The sequence below is a fragment of the Nerophis ophidion genome, linkage group LG03, assembly GCF_033978795.1.
Source record: "Nerophis ophidion isolate RoL-2023_Sa linkage group LG03, RoL_Noph_v1.0, whole genome shotgun sequence".
Classification (NCBI taxonomy): Eukaryota; Metazoa; Chordata; class Actinopteri; order Syngnathiformes; family Syngnathidae; genus Nerophis; species Nerophis ophidion.
In genome coordinates this window covers 4,423,842-4,444,842 of record NC_084613.1, presented here as the reverse complement: position 1 = coordinate 4,444,842, position 21,001 = coordinate 4,423,842, and the positions used below count along the sequence as shown (strand labels likewise).

General features: G+C 40.8%; 1 protein-coding gene across 2 annotated transcripts in view; it reads left to right on the top strand.

The window, feature by feature from the left end:
• rnf17 (ring finger protein 17) overlaps window positions 1–21,001 on the top strand; it is a 42,755-nt gene that overhangs the window by 5,611 nt on the left and 16,143 nt on the right. For both annotated transcript variants that reach the window (XM_061894009.1, XM_061894008.1), the window contains 20 exons: window positions 961–1,050; window positions 1,127–1,230; window positions 3,791–3,959; window positions 5,858–5,934; window positions 5,998–6,072; window positions 6,152–6,405; window positions 8,229–8,312; window positions 8,661–8,819; window positions 8,901–9,072; window positions 12,624–12,765; window positions 12,841–13,028; window positions 13,094–13,223; window positions 13,302–13,464; window positions 13,577–13,692; window positions 13,780–13,897; window positions 16,693–16,810; window positions 17,085–17,300; window positions 17,544–17,691; window positions 17,765–17,877; window positions 17,965–18,055. In XM_061894009.1, the coding sequence (XP_061749993.1) occupies window positions 961–1,050; window positions 1,127–1,230; window positions 3,791–3,959; window positions 5,858–5,934; window positions 5,998–6,072; window positions 6,152–6,405; window positions 8,229–8,312; window positions 8,661–8,819; window positions 8,901–9,072; window positions 12,624–12,765; window positions 12,841–13,028; window positions 13,094–13,223; window positions 13,302–13,464; window positions 13,577–13,692; window positions 13,780–13,897; window positions 16,693–16,810; window positions 17,085–17,300; window positions 17,544–17,691; window positions 17,765–17,877; window positions 17,965–18,055 (2,727 nt within the window). The remainder of the gene's footprint in view (window positions 1–960; window positions 1,051–1,126; window positions 1,231–3,790; window positions 3,960–5,857; window positions 5,935–5,997; window positions 6,073–6,151; window positions 6,406–8,228; window positions 8,313–8,660; window positions 8,820–8,900; window positions 9,073–12,623; window positions 12,766–12,840; window positions 13,029–13,093; window positions 13,224–13,301; window positions 13,465–13,576; window positions 13,693–13,779; window positions 13,898–16,692; window positions 16,811–17,084; window positions 17,301–17,543; window positions 17,692–17,764; window positions 17,878–17,964; window positions 18,056–21,001) is intronic.

Sequence of the window (21,001 nt, the reverse complement as noted above, 5' to 3'; positions counted from 1 at the left end):
ATACGTATCACAACATACAACTCCAGACTTGCAACATAGGGGAGGGAGTGGGGGCTACGGTGGCGGGCTGCAGCTCTTCAGGCACTGCCCAGCCGTCCATCACCCCTCAGGGGTTCGCGTCAAGGGCGTTGGATAAATTATTCATTACTTATCGTGTTAAGCAATGTCAGCTAAGATATTTCTTGAGAGCCAGATGCAATCATCAAAAAAGCCACATCTGGCTCGAGAGCCATAGGTTCCCTACCCCTGGTATAGAGGAAAAGCGGACGTGGAGACAGGTTGTAGAGACCGGCAAAGGCAGTGCCTTTAAAGCCCACCCCAAATATTGTTTTCCGTGAGGAAATTCGGGAAGGGCACTGAACTTTGGGAGTCTCCTGGGAAAATCGAGAGGGTTGGCAAGTAAAAGTGGTGAATGCGGTGTTACAGCGGCGGGCCAGCTCTAATGTTAATTTGATATTGCCTCAAGGGCCAAGAGTTTGACACCCATGCTCTAGCGGGTGACTTTTCAATTGATGCTACATTAGCAGTGCTGCTACTTTTTGTAGCAATGCTTTTGCCGCATAAATATTGAACATATTCGCGCTTGAAGCCAAACCACCGCCAGACCCCGTGCTGTTTGTCTTGGTAATTAATTCTTCCTCCTTTTGTTACCAAATTCGCACCTTCTTTCTTTCGTATTACCACTCTCACCTCACTGATAGCATCACAGCTAATGTTACCATGACGTTGCACGCGTGACGTATGTAAGAAGGTGCGCTTGTTTTACGTCTCTGTGAGAAGGAGAGATAAGAAAGAGTGCATGTAGTGTAATGCCCGCAGCTAAAAGCAACTGCGTGAGAATGTATACTCAAATATCACGATATAGTAATTTTCTATATCGCACAGAGACTAACCCGTGATATATCGAATATATTGGTATATCGCCCAGCTCTAATGCCAATGGTGAATTTTTTTTTTCAGCCAGCGGACCTCGAGGCAATCGAGAGGGCTGTGGACCAAGCGTTGGCTACAGCCGCAGAACGTCTGGCCAAGCTGGAGCACCTACACGAGGTAAAATATCCACTTTCACCAGGTTGAGGACTTGAGTAAAAAACACTGAGGTGCAATTGTGTTTCGATCTGTGCAGACTTTGACCACAGGCCTTGCTGAGCAGGTGAAGCGAGAGCGAGCAAGACTGGCGATGGAGATCAACCTGGCTGCCGACAAGGCTCTGTATGCCACCCAGAAGTGGTACGACATTGAATGGCGTTTTGTAACATGGAGTCAGAGACTGTGTTCCAAATCGCGCATATCCACATTTTGAGTGCATCCCCACTCGGGATGCAATGATAAACCGTAATAATGGTAACCGCGGTAAATCTCCCGAGGGTTTGAATTACCATTTTAAATTAAAATGATCCAAAAAAGGTAATTGATAACTGCACTTTGATAAACTTACGTATGGACTGATGCCAGCTTGTCAGCTTAAAGGCCTACTGAAAGCCACTATTACCGACCACGCAGTCTGATAGTTTATATATCAATGATGAAATATTAACATTGCAACACATATATATATATATATATACACACACATATCCACATATATTTCATTTCATTTTTATTTATCTCATTCATTGATGTGCATTTAGAACGATAAATAATTATATCACAATTATACAATTTAAATTCACACAATACCTGAGAAGGAGCAGGATGAAGAAAATCTTATAATTTCCTGCCCCCTTTGACATAATACATCATCTTACTTCATGAATATCATTTAAGCCGACACATATATCCAAATGTAATGAAACAATCAAAAACAAAAAACACAAGAAAAACACAACAAGTGCAAAACTTCATAAAGTATAAACCAAACCAAGAAAATAATAGTAATAATATAATATACACCTCATGGAATGATACAGAGCAAATACAAAACCAGACAAAAAATAAGTAAAATAATAAATAAAAAACAAAATGTAAACACTTATGGCTGTCCATATGATCTTATTGTTCTATTTTTTTCAATTGGAATATATTTTTACAGTTTTTTATCTCATTGTAAAGACAATTCCACAATTTTACCCCCACCACTGATGTACACATTTGTTTTAAAGTTGTCCTTGAATATTGTTGTTTGAAATGACCTTTTCTTCTATGCCCTGTATTCTCAGAAGTGATGACAAACATTTTTTGTAAATTTGCTGGTAATGTTTTACTTCTAGCCTTAAACATGACACACAATGTCTGTAGCTTTACTAGCTCCTGTAGTTTCAATAGTCCAGAGTTAATAAATAAAATGGTTAGTGTGTTCTAAGTAATCTACTTTATGAATAATCCTTATAGCTCTTTTCTGTAATTGATACAATGCCTTTATGTTACTCTTATAAGTGTTCCCCCACACTACCACACAGTAGCTGATATATGGCAATATAAGTGCACAATACAATATGCGCATTGCCCTATAATCTAACATATATTTTTATTATAGTGCGCAAGTGTGTGTATATATATATATATATACACACACTTGCGCACTAATTGGCTTTAAGAGCGCGCACTCTGCGCGATGATGTCATGTTATCGATGGGAAAATGCATTTTTAGACCATATGATTTGCCTGAGCGTCTAGAAAACCCCTAGAGTAACAAGCGGTTGCCTTGTGGCCTTTCCATTAAGAACAATAAATTAGTTTTTAGTATAAGTTTGATGGTTTCAAGAAATGTAATGCCGAGCGCATATCTTTATGTCAAAATAATCAATCAATGTTTACTTATATAGCCCTAAATCACTAGTGTCTCAAAGGGCTGCACAAACCACATTACAAACCACTACGACATCCTCGGTAGGCCCACATAAGGGCAAGGAAAACTCACACCCAGTGGGACGTCGGTGACAATGATGACTAAGAACCTTGGAGAGGAGGAAAGCAATGGATGTCGAGCGGGTCTAACATGATACTGTGAAAGTTCAATCCATAATGGATCCAACACAGTCGCGAGAGTCCAGTCCAAAGCGGATCCAACACAGCAGCGAGAGTCCCGTTCACAGCGGAGCCGGCAGGAAACCATCCCAAGCGGAGGCGGATCAGCGGCGCAAAGACATCCCCAGCCGATACACAGACAAGCAGTACATGGCCACCGGATCGGACCGGACCCCCTCCACAAGGGAGAGTGGGACATAGGAGAAAAAGAAAAGAAACGGCAGATCAACTGGTCTAAAAAGGGAGTCTATTTAAAGGCTAGAGTAGAAAAAGAAATAGCATTTACTTAAGAACATTTTTCAACATATTAAGAAAAAACGTCTCATATTTGTTTTTTCTATCAAGAAAAGTGCACTTGTTATTTGTGAGGATATACTTATTTTAAAGTATTTTGGGGTTCTTTGAGGTTAGCTAATTCGACTTGTTTTGGAAAGTCTTGACAAGCCACATTTTCTTGTTCTATTGGCATATAATTTTGCTTAGTTCAAGTAAAATACCCCTCATTTTAGTATTTTTTTTTTCTTGTTTTTGAAGACTGACTTTTTGCAGGCATTGCCATCTTAGCAGCGGTAGAGGACAGGCTACCTTGAGTGGTTTCAGTTCAAAACAAGGAAAGGAAAGGAAAGGAGGATGCAATTCATATTGGGATGGTCATTAAGCGACAGTAAGCCAGCACGAGACTAAAAGTGTGCACCCTCAGGAACTAAGTACACAGTGTTCACAGTATACTTATTGAAGTGGAAGTGTGGGGTTTAAAACAGCTGGAGGTCCTGTTCACAATAATTAATAATGTATTAAGTAGTGGTATTTTTGTGTCCATAGGCGAGAAGTAGAGCTTAGTCAGTTGAACAAACTGGAAGCTCACTTCTCCAGCAGCCAGGCGCAGGTCTACAGCATCAAGGAGCAGATCACTTCCCTGACCAACGCCATGCACAAAGCCAAGAAAGTGTTCCGCGTGCCCTTCTTGAAAGAATACTGTGACTTGGACAAGGTGCGCCATTTTTAATTCATCCTCATGTTCGCTATTCAAATTTGTTCCATGTCCATCAAAACGCATGTTTGATTCTTGTGGAGACAAACAAGGAATCTCAACTCTTTATTGCCCCAATGGCACAACTCTCATACTTACCTCTAACTCAGACCCTCTTCTGGGTCCCATCTACAACGCATAGCCTTCTGGGTAATGTAGTATATAAACATTTAAGTCCACACCCGCATCCTGACTGCCTAGTTTACATTGACAGAGATGTGGACAAGTGTCTCAAAGGGCTGCACAAGCCACAACGACATCCTCTGTTCAGATCCCACATAAGGGGAAGGAAAAACTCACAACCCAGTGGGATGTCAAGGTGAATGACTATGAGAAACCTTGGAGAGGACCGCAGATGTGGGTAACACTCCCCTCTCTAGGGGAGACCGGATGCAATGGACGCCGAGTGGGTCTAGCATATTATTGTGAAAGTCCAGTCCATAGTGGATCTAACATAATAGTGAGAGTCCAGTCCATAGTGGATCTAACATAATAGTGAGAGTCCAGTCCATAGTGGATCTAACATAATAGTGAGAGTCCAGTCTATAGTGGATCTAACATAATAGTGAGAGTCCAGTCCATAGTGGATCTAACATAATAGTGAGAGCCCAGTCCATAGTGGATCTAACAGTAGTGAGAGTCCAGCCCATAGTGGATCTAACATATTAGTGAGAGTCCAGTCCATAGTGGATCTAACATATTAGTGAGAGTCCAGTCCATAGTGGATCTAACATAATAGTGAGAGTCCAGTCCATACTGGATCTAACATAATACTGTGAAAGTCCAGTCCATAGTGGATCTAACATAATAGTGAGAGTCCAGTCCATAGTGGGTCTAACATAATAGTGAGAGCCCACTCCATAGTGGATCTAACATAATAGTGAGAGTCCAGTCCATAGTGGATCTAACATAATAGTGAGAGTCCAGTCCATAGTGGATCTAACATAATAGTGTGAGCCCAGTCCATAGTGGATCTAATATAATAGTGAGAGTCCAGTCCATAGTGGATCTAACATAATAGTGAGAGCCCAGTCCATAGTGGATCTAACATAATAGTGAGAGTCCAGTCCATAGTGGATCTAACATAATAGTGAGAGTCCAGTCCATAGTGGATCTAACATAATAGTGTGAGAGTCCAGTCCATAGTGGATCTTACATAATACTGTGAAAGTCTAGTCCATAGTGGATCTAACATAATAGTGAGAGTCCAGTCCATAGTGGATCTAACATAATAGTGAGAGTCCAGTCCATAGTGGATCTAACATAATAGTGAGAGTCCAGTCCATAGTGGATCTAACATAATAGTGAGAGTCCAGTCCATAGTGGGGCCGGCAGGAGACCATCCCGAGCGGAGATGGGTCAGCAGCACAGAGATGTCCCCAACCGATGCACAGGCGAGCGGTCCACCCCAGGTCCCGACTCTGGACAGCCAGCACTTCATCTATGGCTACCGGACCTGTTAGAAAAAAAAAGAAACGGCAGATCAACTGGTCTAAAATGGGGTATATTTAAAGGCTAAAGTATACAAATGAGTCTTAAGATGGGACTGAAATGCTTTTAGCATGTAGAAGCGTCACCACCATGACGTCAGCCGAAGACATCCAGAGCGGATTACTCAAAATGGCCATCTGAGATTGTTGCATTTTTGTGATGTTCAGACGGTATTTTCATATACTTTGCAGATTAGAAATACAATTGGTTATGTTTTGAAAAAGTCTGCTTGTTTTTTCATTGTACATTTATTTTAATAACCCATTCATAAAATCACAAAACATAGCATGTTTTAGAAAAAGCTGTCGCAAAAATCAGACATTTTTGGCTATAAACATTTTTTTCAAAAAGGCGATATCCCTTGACAGATTTTGGAGACTCTGCAGGCCCCCGTGGACCACCAGTCCTTCAGTACCAAGTGCCTCACCATGAGCTCTGGATTGAGGTTTGTCCCAATAGGACAGTTGGACATTCATGCAACTATAATATTTCTCTGTGTTTGGTGTAGTGTTATTTTCAGGTCATTTCATGAGGCTCAGAGCGTGGCCTTGTCCATGAAGATAGACAAGATCAAGCCAGAGCCGTAGGTCAAACGCACCATTTTAATTACGCATACATTGTTTGTGCTGAGCTCTTTTTTTTTTTTCTTTGTTTGCTTTCAGCCTGCCTGTTATGGCGGCACCACACTACCAAGACGGTGATGTCACCAGGTGTGCTGAGGCATTAACAGGCACCCAACACAGTCGGAGCAGACCAAAAAGCCCTCAGAAGCCAGGAAGGAGGTCACCGTCCTATCGCCGCTCCTCTCCCAGCCCTCCGCGTCGTAGCAATCTTTTTTGCCCCAACTCCTCCGTCTCAAGACAGTCCACTCCTGACGTTGTCATTGAGGAGCTTATAGTAGAGGAGGAACAAAATAGTATGTGTACATTTTACTTTGTATCCATCTATTGTCAGAGGTGGGTAGTAACACGCTACATTTACTCCGTTCCATCTACTTGAGTAACTTTTGGGATAAATTGTACTTCTAAGAGTAGTTTTTATGCAACATACTTTTACTTTTACTTGAGTATATTTATAAAGAAGAAACGCTACTTTTACTCCGCTCCATTTATCTACAATCAGCTCGTTACTCGCTACTTTTTTTTTAATCGATCTGTTAATGCACGTTTTGTTTGTTTTGATTTTGTCAGACACGCATTTAAAGTAGGAACTACGCATGCCTGCGTTTCACCAATCAAATGCAGTCACTGGTGACGTTGGACCAATCAAACAAAACCAGGCGGTCACTTGATCGTCACACGTCGAATCCGACCTAAAAAGTTGAAAAACTTATTGGGGTGTTACCATTTAGTGGCCAATTGTGCAGAATAGACAAAGACATGCACCTGGGGATAGATTGATTGGCAACACTAAATTGGCCCTAGTGTGTGAATGCGAGTGTGAATGTTGTCTGTCTATCTGTGTTGGCCCTGCGATGAGGTGGCGACTTGTCCAGGGTGTACCCCGCCTTCCGCCCGATTGTAGCTGAGATAGGCGCCAGCGCCCCACGCGACCCCAAAAGGGAATAAGCGGTAGAAAATGGATGGATGGATGTGCAAAATATGTACTGTACGGTGCAATCTACAAATAAAAGTTTCAGTCAATCAATCAAAAGTGTAAAGGAAAAAAGACACTTTTTATTTCAACCGTACTTCCCGTCAAAAGCCTAAAGACTGATCGCACAGTTCCTGTCTTCACAATAAAAGCGCCGCTCCATCGCGCCTGTGCTAACAAAATAAGAGTCTCCGAAAGCCAGCGCAAACAAGCTAGCAAGCTACGGAGTTTGCCGCCAACGTATTTCTTGTAAAGTGTATAAAAACGAATATGGAAGCTGGACAAATAAGATGCCAAAAACCAACGACTTTCATGTGGTATTAGACAGAAAAGAGGAACTTTTTTTCTCCTCCATTTGAAAATGTGGACATTATCAGCACTATACTGTCTGATTCCAATCAATGCAAGTCATCAGAATCAGGTAATACACCAACTTATATTCTTGTCTTCATGAAAGATAGGAATCTATATGTTAAACATGCATGTATATTCATTAAAACACCTTTAACATTTCAACAAAAACGGCAAAATAAAAAACTATAAATTATATACTGTATATATATATATATATATTCATATATATATGATGTGTGTGTATGTAAATATGAGGTAGATCACCTCGATTTGGTCATTTATTAAGTAATTGATTAACGTTGAAAAACTTATTGCGGTGTTACCATTTAGTGGTCAATTGTAGGGAATATGTACTGTACTGTGCAATCTACTAATACAAGTTTCAATCAATCAATCAATAAATGCCTACTGAGGCTATGGTGCTGTTAAGTTATTGTGGCTCAATTTGCCTAATTTTTTTATTTTAATGTATTATTTAATATATATTATTGTTTTAGTTGCTTAAGAGATATTCCTGGCTATGAATTGCTATTTTTATGTTTTTGTGCATTATCTGTTGCCGTAATCATTAAACGAACAGGTTACTCATCAGTTACTCAGTACTTGAGTTGTTTTTTCACAACATACTTTTTACTTTTACTCAAGTAAATATTTGGATGACTACTCCTTACTTTTACTTGAGTAATAAATCTCTAAAGTAACAGTACTCCTACTTGAGTACAATTTCTGGCTACTCTACCCACCTCTGTCTATTGTACCCATCTTAGTCTCTTTTTACTACTTTTTCTCTAGTTGTCCCGCCCACTGGGCCCGAGCTGGCCAATGACAAGCGGAGGACGCGAAAGAGAGGAAACGTGTTTGACAGTGGGAGAAACGGTAACAGCATGTGGTCGTATAGAGTTGAACAAATATGTCCAACTCTGTTTCCTCATGATTGAAAATGGAGTTTAATTGAACATTTAAATAAGCCATAACACCTTTTATGTACTTACATTTTTTAAATACAAAACATTACAAGAACTGTAATGGACACGGTGCCAAATGTGCGGCAAGAGATTACAATTTACTGGACAGGCGGTTCGCTTCACAATAATATTATTTGCTGCCTACGTTTTACGTCGATTTAGCCCAATTATACTGAGCAGCCAGGACCTAGGCAGATGGACACAATTTTCATATCCCGATCTATGGTTGCTATTGTACGATTTGTCCTCTTCTCTTCAGTCAATCAATTGGTGGTGGTGACACACGTGGTCAATCCCTGTCACTTCTACGTGCACTACGTGGCGGAGAAGTGGGAAAGCGACCTTCTTTCCAAGAAGATCAATAACTTCTGCGCTCGAGACGATAGCTATTTCACCTTCAGTGACAGAGTGGAAAGTGGTGTGTGGGGTTTTTTTTTTTGTCACTCAGCCTTATTAGTGTATGAGCTATGGTGAGTAACATATATTTGTTTCATTAAAGGCTCTGTAATATTTGCAAAGGGCAAAGAGGATCTTTGGTGTCGGGCCAGTGTTCTTGAGGTCTACCAAAATAATTGCGAGAAGATGGTGAAAGTCTGTCCTGTCTTCCAGCTTGCCAGTGTGCAAGTCTTCTTCATGGACTACGGATTCACAAAGAACATCAACGTCGAAAGGTGGGCAAAACAACACAGTGTGGGAAATGTTTTCTTGTATAAAAATCAGTAAGGGCTGTTCGGATACAATACTGATATTACAGCCTTGATTATTGACCCGATACAATATACACAAGAATCATACTTACTTGTATTAATTTGTAGTGTGGAATGTTAGAAAATGTTTGATTTAGTGAAATGAGTCAAACAGAGAATTGTGGGTATTAGAAACACTAACATATGTATTATTAAACGTCTGGAATTAATTTACGCTGTCTTTAAGACTAGGTTCAGGCCCCTTCTGCACTAAACCCGCCAAGGTTATCCCGGGTAAATCCCACCTAACTTCATCCTTGTCCACACACACAATGGTCGTTTAGGACCCCCTTATCCCCTCCGTCCGCCGGCGCAAGGCAACCTAGTACGCATGCGCAGAAAATGCGCACGTCTTGCACGTTCTTCAATTAAATTGATGTTATCCGAACAATATCCAGTGTTTTAATATTTCAATTAACCGGAATCCGGTGTGCTGTGGGGCCCTATTGTAGTGAATCACACCTGAGCCATCATAAATTAATCAAATCTTTAATAGACATGTAAAAGTAAATAATGTGACAAAGATCATTTGACAACAATCAATTTAGGGAACTAGATATCTCGTCAGGACACTTCTCATACATTTTGCCTTCACCTTCATTGTTGTTGCGTCTGACCAGTCTTCCCTCCCAGGGAATTAAAGTCACTCGTTAATCCCAAATTCTTTCAGATGACATATATGCAGAGTAAGAAGGACCATCAAGACAGAATAGGAATATTATCAAGTTTTACTGAAGCTTCAGGAGACCAGCCCACACCAATACATTCATACAGGCTTCTCAAATTGGTCTAACACTTAAACGGAAGAGCCAACTTCTTGCCCATGAAGAAAGCCCCCACCTGTCCGGAAAGGAACACAGCCTCATTGTTCTACTACAGATAAGACAAAAGGGAGTATTCCATCTCCTACAGTGCAAGCTTTCAAGGTAACACATAGTTTACTTGCGGACATAAGATATAGAATAGAGTACAAATGGAATAACACTAGCTGGGTTCAAACATGATTATGAATACAGAAAGAACTCTTAAACATATATGCATTCTCCACAATGGCCATTCGTTTTTGGTGACTTTTGAGTCCGCGACATACATGGCGAACAATAGCCGATAGTCTGCTTTGCCAGTCCAAATGCATTCAATGTTTTCCGTAGTCTTCACTCGACGGCCAGGTAAATACCACGCACACACTACCTTTTATTATTACATCCACGGTAGCCCACGTTCTCCTTGTCTCCCCTTCGTCAAATGCACAAAGTTTTTCGGTAAGTAGAATCACAGCTGAACCGGACATTCAATAGTTCTCTTGCCGTCTGAGATGTGTAGTATCTGAAATGGCTGCAATCGCACGTTTCATTGACTTAACGCAGTGATACCGGGCCGCAGAATAATTATTTATTAATTATTATTATTTTTTATTTTTTTTAATTAAATTTTTTTATTAATACTTTTTTTTTTTAATTAAATCAACATAAAAAACACAAGATACACTTACAATTAGTGCACCAACCCAAAAAACCTCCCTTTTTCATGACAAAGAAAAAAAAAAAAAAGAAGGGGATTATTTTATTTTATTTTATTATTTATTTTATTTATTATATAATTGTAGCCTTAAAAACTCAATAACTGATAACACCATTGATTTTAATTTATTATTATTTTTGAGCAATGACACTTAAAAACAAATCACACTGTAAAATTATTGGGGATCCAAAAGGGTCCTAATCATTAAAGTGTTAGAAAATAAATTACACATTTTTTTTACTGTTTACTTTTAACACAATAATCTCGAGATTAACTTCAGATCTATCAATCAATTATAAGTTTTATTATTGTTTATGTTTTTTGTTTGTTCATTTTAGGCCCTTTAAAAAAACAGCTGTTTTTTATATGGCAAACAAAATATGTAACATTTTCCCCAAAAAATATGTCAAAGTGGAAAATTTAAAGTGACGTAATTGGAGCTTTCAATAGGTCTTTAATTCATAATCACATTGATTTTGATTCATTATTTTTTTTTTAAAGAAAGAAACAGCCAGCATGTTTTATTGGAGTAAATATTGCAACATTTTCTTGTTACATTTCACCCGTTTGCTCTTTTATATCTCTTTTTACATTTTTTAAAAAATTTCAATCATATTTTTAAAATCCATCCATTTCCACCGCTTATTCCCTTTGGGGTCGCGGGGGGCGCTGGTGCCTATCTCAGCTACAATCGGGCGGAAGGCGGGCTACACCCTGGACAAGTCGCCACCTCATCGTAGGGCCAATGTGCCGTGGGGCCGTTAAAAAATTACCTGCAGGCCACACTTTAGACACCCATGCCTTAAACCAGGGGTCGGGAACCTTTTTGGCTGAGAGAGCCAAGAAGCCAAATATTTTGAAATGTATATCCGTAAGAGCCATATAATATATTTTTTAACACTGAACACAACTAAACGTGTGCATTTTTTTTTAGAAAAAACAACATTTCTAGAGTATAATAAGTCGCTTATTCTTTGTAATAACATTGTTATTCTGAAGCTAACTGTGGAGGGGGCGTGGCCTGCGGGCATGCAGCGAAGCCTAAAACAGACTCTCATGTCGGTGCTTGGTGGTCTGAAGAACCCCCAGGAGGGCAAGCCCCACACTAACCAATAATAAATAAATGACTTCTTACCATTAACGCAACTTCTTGAACATAAAAAAGCATGAGAATGTTTAATAATTTGAACGTTATTTTTAACACTGTGATTACAAGTGGAATTATTCATTACTTATCGTGTTTGGCAATGTCAGCTCAGATTTATCCGAGAGCCAGATGCAGTCATCAAAAGAGCCACACCTGGCTCGCGAGCCATAGGTTCCCTACCCCTGCCTTAAACGATCGATTCGGTACTAAACAATGGTTTCGTGTGGCTGACACAATGCTTTGGCTAAATAATTATTTGTTGAAGGGGTTGTCTGGCTTAGTGTTGACATAGCCTCAGACTGTAGGTCAAAGTGGCCCAAATCTGATTTTTTCTAAATCTGATTTTTTTCCAACTGACTGGTAACTCTGCAGGTAAAATGTGATTTTTTTCAGACTTCTCTGCCTTGGGTACTTTGTATGTATACGTCATGTGCAATTATAATCATTTGATACTTATTTATGTTGACAAATGTGCTGTTTTACACTGCAATATTGTTCAATGATTATTACATGTATCCAGCTGGTGTGCTATTGTGTGCTTAGCTGCTGTGTCGCTGCTATCTCCTAGTAGCCTATAGCCGAGTATGTTGACCTTTTGACTAAAATTGAAGAAATTGTGTGCTTATTGTAGGACATTTAGATGTTAACTGGCTGTCCAGCTTTGCACAAGTATACACATGGCATTTTTCCCACCTCTAATATCAATATTGAATGCAAACATCCCTAATAGTGAATATAAGTATTGGGATACCTAAAGCAAGTAGAAAAACTTGCATGTTTGATGATTAACAGCAAGCCCTTTTTGCAGGGAGGTGGCGAGCCCAGGGCCCTCTGTTAACAACTTGAATAATCAACTGAGGAAAGTGAACGAGGCCGTGTATGCAGAGTTGAGCCGCTTTTGTCCTCAGGCAATACGGTGTTCCTTCAAGGACCTTGTCCCCTACGACCTGGTGAGACCACCAGCCTCTGTGGATGTCACGAACACATTATTTACACACGTGTGTGTCTGTGTGTGTTTTTTCCAGACAAAGGGCTGGAGCCAAGAGGCTCAGGTTGAGTTCTGCAGAATTGTGGGTTCTGCAGCCGTGGAAATGCATCCATTGGGTCAAGACAAAGACTTTCTGCTGGTGGACTTGAAGAAAGCTCCAATGGACCAATGCAGTGACGTTGCTATTTCTGTCCGAGAATACCTGGTGTTTGTGGAAGTGGCCAGGTAAGTGACTCATGGCTATATTCCATGTTTTTGTCCCATTTCAGTTTGTTTCTGCGGGCTGGCAGGTTTTATTGTGCGGTTAAGACTGGCAGGAGGCCACTCAAGTACTACCCTGCCGTGTATCCCCAAATTCTCACCAAGCACAACGGCGTGGTCTCACACATTAGCAGCCCCGGTGACTTCTACATTCAGCTGGTACCTGCCGTGAACGAACAGGACAATCGCACATGCTTTTCGTCCGACCTGAAGAGTGCGTGTCCTCATTCTCACCAGGCCGACGGCATGGAGTCCTTGTTGCTGTTAACCAAGCTGCAGGATTGTTACAATGCTGAGGTGCCAGCTGGAGAAGACCACCTCCTCATTTACTGTCCTGTCATTGGACAGGCTTGTGTGGCCCGTTTTGAAGACACCTTGTGGTACCGAGCTGAGGTCATAGGTGAGGCTGTGGCATAACTCGCATCGTCAAATGGGGTCCTAAACGAGAGCTGTACATGCAGGCTTTGCCACTTATATGTCTTTGTGTGTGTGTGTGTGTGTGTGTGTGTTAGGTCATCCGGGAGGTAGAAAGGTGGAGGTCCGCTACACTGACTTTGGAAACCAGGCAACAGTGTTGGTTAGTGACTTGAGGAAGATAAAGGATGAGTTCTTCTCCCTGCCAGCCTTGGTAAAAACACAAATGTTTTTCTTCGGTGTAAAAACTCTTCTTGTCAGCCTCCAGTCAGCAGGATGTGTTGTTGTTGTTGTCTTGAAGGCGATCCACTGCTGCCTGGCAGATGTGCTCCCGCTGTCTGGAGAGACGTGGAGTGAAGGCTGCATCAGTCGCTTTGTCAGCCTGGTTCATCACAAACTCTTTGTTGTTGTGGCGACAGGTCGATTGTGTGCTTTTACTTAGGGCTGGGCGATATATGGCCTTTTTTTAATATCTCAATATTTTTAGGCCATATCGCGATACACGATATATATCCCGATATTTTGCCTTAGCCTTGAATGAACACTCGATGCATAGAATAGAATAGAATAGACTTTATTGTCATTATATTTGCATACAACGAGATTAAAGACTCCAACTTAAGGTGCGGTTGTGGGAACAAATATGGGGTAAAATAAATAACACAAAGGAAAAACTAACAATTGAAATAAACAGACTACTATCCAATAAAAATAAGCAATCCTGTACAATATTCAAAACACTAGAAATACAAAATACTGTACAGTATATAGAACAAGACAAGAGTACCGAAGTAATAAATAATCAGTGTCGGACGTATTGCACTCGAAGGGTAGCATTGCACAATAGGGTATTAGGGCAGGATATTGAACAGGGGTGAATTATTATCATTATAAGTTCGAGTTCAACATGGTGACAGCTCTGGGGAAAAAAGCTGTCTCTGAGCCTGTTTGTTCTGGCTCTGATGCACATAATTACAGCAGTATGATGATTCTATGTGTCTACATTAAAACATTCGTCTTCATACTGCATTAATATAAGCTACTTTTAAACTTTCATGCAGAGAGGGAAATCACAACTAAGTTAATTGACCAAAACTGTATTTATTAAACAGTTATTAGCAGGTGACTTTTCAAATGATGCTACATATTAGCAGTAATGCTACTTTTGTTAGCAACGCTTGTGCCCCACACTTGGCAAATTAAAGTTGTCTATTCGACACCTTCCCGTTTAAAGCCAAACCACCGCCAGACGATGGACCCCCTGCTGTTCCTTTTTTTCTTTGGAATTAATTTTTCCTTCATTCGCACCTTCTTTCTCTCGTATTACCACTCGCACGGCTCTGCTAGCATCACAGCTAACGTCATCCAGTCTACTAATGTGGAACGCGACTCAAACAAGTTGAAAAACTTATTCGGGTGTTACCATTTAGTGGCCAATTGTACGGAATATGTACTGAACTGTGCAATCTACTAATAAAGGTATCAAGCAATCAATCAATCAAAACCTCTCTGCTCCGTGAGGGCGTATACGTATGTGACGTATGTAAGTTTGTGCGCTCTGTGAGGAGGTACAAGGAGTGGGAAGAGCCTGTAGGGCAGGGGTAGGGAACCTATGGCTCTGGAGCCAGATGTGGCTCTTTTGATGACTGCTTCTGGCTCTCAGATAAATCTTAGCTGACATTGCTTAACACGATAAGTAATGAATAATTCCGCTGGTAATCGCAGTGTTAAAAATTACATTCAAAATATAAAACATTCTCATACATTTTAACCCACCCATCTGTTCAAGAATTCGCATTAATGGTAAGAAGGATTTTATCATCGGTGAGCTTCCGAATAAAAATGTTATTAAAAAGAATAAGAGACTTATTATGTGAAGATCTGTCACTTCATTTCTGTTTTTGCTTCTATGTTTTGTATTTACTTCCCATCAGTGCTTTTATTTTGTTGCCATTTCCTGTTTGTCCCGCTGAGTGCTGTGTTTTTTTCCCCTCAACTGCTGCCAATCAGCATGTTTCTATTTATGCTTATCTTGCGCGTTCCTCAGGGCTCAAAAATCGACTATTGTTTAGAACTGTACATGCAAGACTGCTTCATTCTCCTCTGTTGGTGATATTAAAGCATCAATCAATCAATGTTTACTTATATAGCCCTAAATCACTAGTGTCTCAAAGGGCTGCACAAACCACTACCACATCCTTGGTAGGCCCACATAAGGGCAAGGAAAACTCACACCCAGTGGGATGTCGGTGACAATGATGACTATGAGAACCTTGGAGAGGAGGAAAGCGATGGATGTCGAGCGGGTCTAACATGATACTGTGAAAGTTCAATCCATAATGGATCCAACACAGTCGCAAGAGTCCAGTCCAAAGCGGATCCAACACAGCAGCGAGAGTCCCGTTCACAGCGGAGCCAGCAGGAAAACATCCCAAGCGGAGGCGGATCAGCAGTGCAGAGAATACGTTACAGTAATCGAGACGAGACGTAACAAACGCATGGATAATGATCTCAGCGTCCTTAGTGGACAGAATGGAGCGAATTTTAGCGATATTACGGAGATGAAAGAAGGCCGTTTTAGTAACGCTTTTAATGTGTGACTCAAAGGAGAGAGTTGGGTCAAAGATAACACCCAGATTCTTTACCGTGTCGCCTTGTTTAATTGTTTGGTTGTCAAATGTTAGAGTTGTATCATTAAATAGAGGTCGGTGTCTAGCAGGACCGATAATCAGCATTTCCGTTTTTTTGGCGTCGAGTTGCAAAAAGTTAGCGGACATCCATTGTTTAATTTCATTAAGACACGCCTCCAGCTGACTACAATCCGGCGTCTTACTACTACTGCTGCCATGCGAGTTTGTGACATATTATACTCTATAAATGTTGGTCTTACTTAAAAAGGCAGACATTTAGTTGTATTCAGTGTTAAAAATAATTATATGGCTCTCACGGAAATACATTTTAAAATATTTGGCTTAAATGGCTCTCTCAGCCAAAAAAGTTCCCGACCCCTGCTGTAGTGTAATGCCCGCAGCTAAATGCAACTGTGTGTGAACGTATACTCCAATATCACGATATAGTCATTTTCTATAACGTACAGAGACGAAACCACGATATATCGAGTATATCGATAAATATCGCCCAGCCCTACTTTTACTTTAATGTATGTGTGTAACAACCGGGTGACGGATCGCTTTCTCCTTGTCTTTTTTTCCAGAAAAATCCCCTAAAAGCAAACCTCTGCCGGTCAAACTGTATGAGAACGATGAGACCGACTCAAGTGCCGACATAGCTGAGGTGCTAATTGCAGAGCAGCTAGCCTGCTCCAAAGACGGGTAGGATTCAAATATGAAACCCATTTGACCTGCAATCACTTTCCATTGAGGGCGTACTACTGGCTAATTCTACTGGACCTATGCGCCATTCCTACCCCTTCTCACTAATTCACTGATTCCGTTTGCTTGTCCTCTTCGGTTGTTAATGATAAACTGATGCGACCGCATATTTGTTTTGAGAAGTGGCCAGTTCGGCGAGAACTATGTGTATGTGCACACTGAATGGGCCCATGTACTGTTCGTACGCTCTAAGTAAAATCCCTCCTTCCTGCAGGTTCAAGTCCAGCGACACAGAGGTCCCTGTGAACGACGGGGCCATCTGGGACCCGCCACTGGATGCGTCTGGTGGCAATGCTACGGAATGCTTTGACTTGAAGTCTCAGCTCAGCCTCTCCAAAAGCCTGACGGACTTGAAGGTCCGAGTGACCCACGTCTCCTCGCCGAGCAGTTTCTACGTCCACCTGGCACAAAGTGACGCTCAGCTCAATAGGTCTAGAAGTGAAACGCAAACCCAATATTTTTTTTTTATTAAGCGGAAAAAATATCTAGCTAAGTGACATACAGTAGCAGCAATGGTCACCTGTTGCTAGGCAGATTTGGCTACTGTTTGATGGTAACGGTGCTAAAATTGGTACAGTTGACATATCAGGTGCTTTGGTACTCTTTCCAACTTGTAGCAATGGAAAGTCCAAGTAAATGCTGCGAGTACAATGAAAAACTGTTTGTCTTCCAGGCTGAGCGAGCTTCTAAAGGAGGCGTGTGAGCTTTTGGAGCCTGAAGCAGCAGCGTGGAAGCCCGACATGACGTGCGCGGCTCACATTAATGGAGTTTGGGAACGAGGACAGATTTGCTCCGATGTCACGTCCAGCAGCTGTGTGGAGGTTTTATTCAGTTTAGTTGAAAACATCGACTATCTCACCGTCACTCATGAACATGTCTGTTGCCTGGCAACAGGTAAAGCGCTGTGACCACGGCAACAAGGTAAAGTTGGATGTAAACAACCTGCGACCACTGCCGTCCTCATTAGCGGGTTCCTTTGCACTGGAGTGCTCGCTGACTGACGTCAGGTGAAACACACTCTCACACACACACACACACACACACACACACACACAGTGAACATTTTCAGATGTTTTTCTACACACTCCCATTAGGCCAGCAGGGGGTCAACTCACCTGGACCGCCACAGCGTGTGACTTCATGTCAAACTACCTGTCAGGAGCCTCCACTCTCATTACCATCCAGGTTTGAGGAACATCAACTCCAAGACACTTTTATGCTACATGTTCAGGCTACTCCGTTACACCTTCATGTAGGGCTGGGCGATATGGCCTTTTTTTAAATATCTCAATATTTTTAGGCCATGTCACGATACACCATATATATCTGGATATTTTGCTTTAGCCTTGAATGAACACTTGATGCATATAATCAAAGCAATATAATTATTCTATGTGTCTACATTCAAACATTCTTCTTCATGCTGCATTAATATATGCTACTTTTAAACTTTCATGCAGAGAGGGAAATCACAACTAAGCTAATTTAACAAAAGTGTATTTATTAAACAGTGGCACAAACATTCATGTCCTTTCCAAAACAGAAAGTGCAAGATTGTCCGAGACATTTTAAAACAAGCTATGAGTGCACTTTTGTGCATGATGTCACTAAGATGACATATCAAAACTACACTAAACTAAATTGCACTTTTTGTACAGAACGCCACGACAATAGTTTAAAACAAATAAAGTGCACTTCTGTGCATGATGTCACACAAGATATTTCAATAACTGTCAAATAAAAATGAGCTGCATAACAGGAAATTAAATAGTGTATGTCCTTCGTTATGTGCTAGGTTACTGCGGACGTTATGTCCTTCTGTTGTTGACTATTTTTTTCATACGGTATAGATGTGGAAATGGTTGCCTCGGCATTTTGTTGGTGTGGCACCGGCCGGAGATGTTGACATGCAGAGTTTCAAACACTCATCATTCTCTAGCGCAGGGGTGTCAAAACTCAAATACAGAGTGGGCCAAAATTTTAAACGGAACAAAGCCGCGGGCCAAGGTTGAACAAATTAACCTTTTAATAGGGACCCAAACAAGTTTTGCATTAAATATTGAACAAGCAAGGCTTATATAACTTTAGTGACATGTAAAATCCAGTTTCAAACAATAATAATAATAATAATTATTTAAATTTTAAAATTTAAATGAAAATTGTATGCCTTTTTTTCTATTTGCAATCTTCTGAGGTAAATATCCATTTTTTTCCACAGGCTAATAATACATTTGAAAATAAAATAACAATAATGAATGAACCAAACATTCAAGCCTTGAAGTAGCAAGAGAAAATAAAACGTTAATTATTGGTCAGTTTGCTGGAAGCTTCTCGGAAGAGTTAGTGCTGCAAGGGCTTCTGGGTATTTGTTCTGTTGCGTTACGGTGCGGATGTTCACCCGAAATGTGTTTGTCATTCTTGTTTGGTGTTGGTTCACAGTGTGGTGCATATTTGTAACAGTGCTAAAGTTGTTTATATGGCTACCCTCAGTGTGACCTGTATGGCTGTTGACCAAGTATGCCTTGCATTCACTTGTGCGTGTGTGTGTCTGTAAAAGCCACAAATATTATGTGACACGCTGTTAGTATGGAGAAAAAGCAGACGTGACGACAGGTTGTAGAGAACGCTAAAGGCAGTGCCTTTAATGCACGCCCCAATATAGTTGTCCAGGTGGAAATCGGTAGAAATTCGGGAGAATGGTTGCCCTGGGAGATTTTCGGGAGGGGCACTGAACTTCGGGAGTCCACCGGGAAAATTAGGAGGGTTGGCAAGTATGAGTATTAGCGGTGAATGCGGTGTTATACAGCGGCACCGACGCTGTATGACACCGGCGGGCCAGCTCTAATGCTAAATTGATATTGCCTCAAGGGCCAAATTAAATTACATAGCGGGCCAGATTTGGCCCGCGGGCCAGAGTTTGACACCCATGCTCTAGCGGGTGACTTTTCAAATGATTCTACATGTTTTATTTTTCCTGAAGGAACTCTCCTTAAGGAATCAATAAAGTAATATCTATCTATATATTAGCAGTAATGCCAGACGATGGACCCCGTGGTGTTTTTCTTGGGAATTAATGCTTCCTTTATTTGTTACCAGATTCGCACATTTTTTCTCTCGTATTATCACTCGCACTACAGCTAACGGTACCATGCTACTACCTCTCTGCTCCGCGAGTGCGTATACGTATGTGACGTATGTAAGAAGGTGCACTTGTCTCTTTGAGAAGGAGAGACAAGAAAGAGTGAGAAGAGCCTGTAATTTAATGCCCGCAGCTAAAAGCAACTGCGTGAGATATATGTCACGATATAGTCATTTTCTATATCGCACAGAGACTAACCCGCAATATATCGATATATCGCCCAGCCCTACCTTCATGCTATTCCGTGACACTTTGATGCCACTCCAAGACACTTTGATGCCACTCCATGATACCTTTATGCTACTCTAATGCTACTTTCGGACACTCTCATGCTACTTTCAGACACTCTCATGCTAATTTCAGACACTTATTCCAGCATCCGAAAACAAAGCAGCGAGCCGAGCGTGGGAAATGCAACTCTTCGCTAAAAAAAGTGAAATATATTTATATAGTGCTTTTCTCCAGAGACTCAAAGCGCTTGACATAGTGAACGAGACAAACAAGGCGCAACAACAAAAGCTTTCTGTGGTGGAATCATTTACACAAGGTACCATGTATGACTAGAAAGGAGAACAATGTGCAAAGCGATCACTAAAGGTCGCCCGTAAGACCAGATGAGTCGCCCGCTGGCCTGTTCTAAAAATAGCTCAAATAGCAGCACTTACCAGTGAGCTGCCTCTATTTTTTCAATTGTATTTATTTACTAGCAAGCTGGTCTCGCTTTGCTCGACATTTTTAATTCTAAGAGAGACAAAACTCAAATAGAATTAGAAAATCTAACAAAATATTTTAAAGACTTGGTCTTCACTTGTTTTAATAAATTCATTTATTTTTTTATTTTGCCTCATAACATTCAGAAAGACAATTTTAGAGAAAAAATAAAACCTTAAAAATGGTTTTCAGGATTTTTAAACACATATAGCCCTTTACCTTTTTAGATTCCTTCCTCTTCTTTCCTGACAATTTAAAATTTAAAGCTCACCAGGCTGCAC